Source organism: Lentinus tigrinus, assembly GCF_003813185.1.
Source record: "Lentinus tigrinus ALCF2SS1-7 unplaced genomic scaffold L226scaffold_177, whole genome shotgun sequence".
Lineage (NCBI taxonomy): Eukaryota > Fungi > Basidiomycota > Agaricomycetes > Polyporales > Polyporaceae > Lentinus > Lentinus tigrinus.
In genome coordinates, this window is record NW_027138086.1 from 1 (window position 1) to 1808 (window position 1808).

At 55.6% G+C, this 1808-nt stretch overlaps 1 protein-coding gene across 1 annotated transcript; it reads left to right on the forward strand.

Annotated features, from left to right (window-relative positions):
• Positions 1-80: 80 nt before the first annotated feature.
• On the forward strand, positions 81-1743 carry L226DRAFT_527761 (uncharacterized protein; the record flags this gene model as incomplete). The annotated part of the gene is made up of 11 exons (XM_067679171.1): positions 81-136; positions 194-210; positions 242-273; positions 329-376; positions 431-490; positions 566-619; positions 757-764; positions 986-1089; positions 1148-1197; positions 1255-1428; positions 1673-1743. Coding segments are annotated over 11 exons (674 nt in total), but the record flags the coding sequence as incomplete, so codon positions are not given.
• Between the last annotated feature and the right edge of the window lie 65 nt (positions 1744-1808).

Here is a 1808-nt window from a genome sequence, read left to right on the forward strand (position 1 = left end):
TTTAAAACTGGTACGTATCTTCCATAGACTCCCGACGTGTGCTGACAATGTCTTCAGGTCTCATACTATATAGCTCCTAGACAGTATTGCTCGACTTGCCTTGCTACTCGAGTCCGTCCGGGATGGACTGTTAACAGTGAGTACCTCCCTCAGTAACTCCAGAATCGTATTACTCACTTGCATAACCTTGCAGGGTATCTGGCATATTGGGTGCGTACTGAGTCTCGATGACATCTTGTAGCTCCTGGGCGAAGTCACGAGCCGCTCTGCATGGTGCGTTTTGGACTCGGGTCACACTCGGATGAACGCACTCAATGGTACGTACCAGTCTCGCGCTCCGGGATCGTCTCGCATGACGACGCGAACCACGTAACCGGTACGCACCTTCCTGCATTCCGACGGATAAGCACTGACGATGTCTCGTACGCAGCTCCCGGATGTCGCTTGAGCCAACGGAGCGACAAAGACCGACAGAGCGACACAAACCACCGTGAGCCTGTGCTTTGAGGATCTAACCGGTACGTACCTTGTTGCATGGAATACCTGCGCACACTGCACTGACGAGGACATCGCATCTCGTACTGGTCATCTTGCGGGGCCCCGTTCGGCTTCAGAGCCGGTACGTACTTACATAGTCTAGCGGCGCACACTGACAGTGTTGTCACGTCTTGTCTGCAGCTCCCGGTTGCTCAAATTGACTTGACTTTGATCTGCGCTTCGTGCTCGTCGAGCATGCTGCTGCGCGACGATCTGCAGTTATGGACGTAAGTGGTACGTCCCTTTTCGCATTTTGGCTGGCGAGTACTCACCAAGTTTCTTACACGGCTCCATCGCTCGAGCCGACGGAGCAACAAAGACCGACGGAGCAACAAAGACCGACGGCGCGGACTGCGAGCCTGCAGCTTCGAATATGACTGGTATGAACCTTCTTCTATTGAGTATCTATGCACACCGCGCTGACGACGACGTCGCATCCGGTACACAGCTTCCCGACGATGCCCATCCTTCTCCTCGCTTCCCGCTCGAGCGTGCCCCGGACTCGGACTGGCGAGAACTACCAGCGGGTTGCGCGGCGGCCTTCGGGAACCGGTACGTACCTTGCATGGTCTAGCGGCGCCCACTGACAGCGTCGTTACATCTTGTCCAGAGCTCCCGGTTGCTCAACTCCACCCGACTGCCCCGGACAGATTGTTATTGGTACGTACCTGTCCCTGTTCCTCCATCATCCTATTACTCACCTTCATCAACCTGCAGGGCGACCGGCCTCCGAGTACGTTGGTGCCATGCTTCGACGCGTCGTCCGGGAGGCAGAAGTCGAGATGGGCGGGGGATTGAGCAAGCTCCAGACTGGTGAGCATGAGCGCAGAGAACCCGAGAGGCTGGTACTGACGAGCTTCCTACAGGCGTGCAAGACAGAGCGCAAGGACGGTAGGTGTAGAGCACAGAAGTCCGTAGACGTAGACACGGCGGTGGTGGAGGAGGCGGAGAGAGTCGCGGCGGCGCACTTGGTGGCATGAAGTTGCCGGTATAGGCGCCCGTGCGCGCGGACGCATATTCAAAGTCCTGCAGGGCGCGGTTTGCCCCAGCAGGAGCTCTGTAGTGTTTGGGTAGTACGTCTGTAGATGTAAAGAGTCAAATAGATAGCTAATCGAATGTATACATTATCTGCAAGCTGCTAGCGTGTTTGCATCTCTCTCGCGATCCCTCGAGACGGCGGGAAACACCTGCGGTGCGACATATTGAGTGAAGGAAATATATTTCTATCTATCTACACATCTGACATACGAGCGACACGACAAAACAGCCCC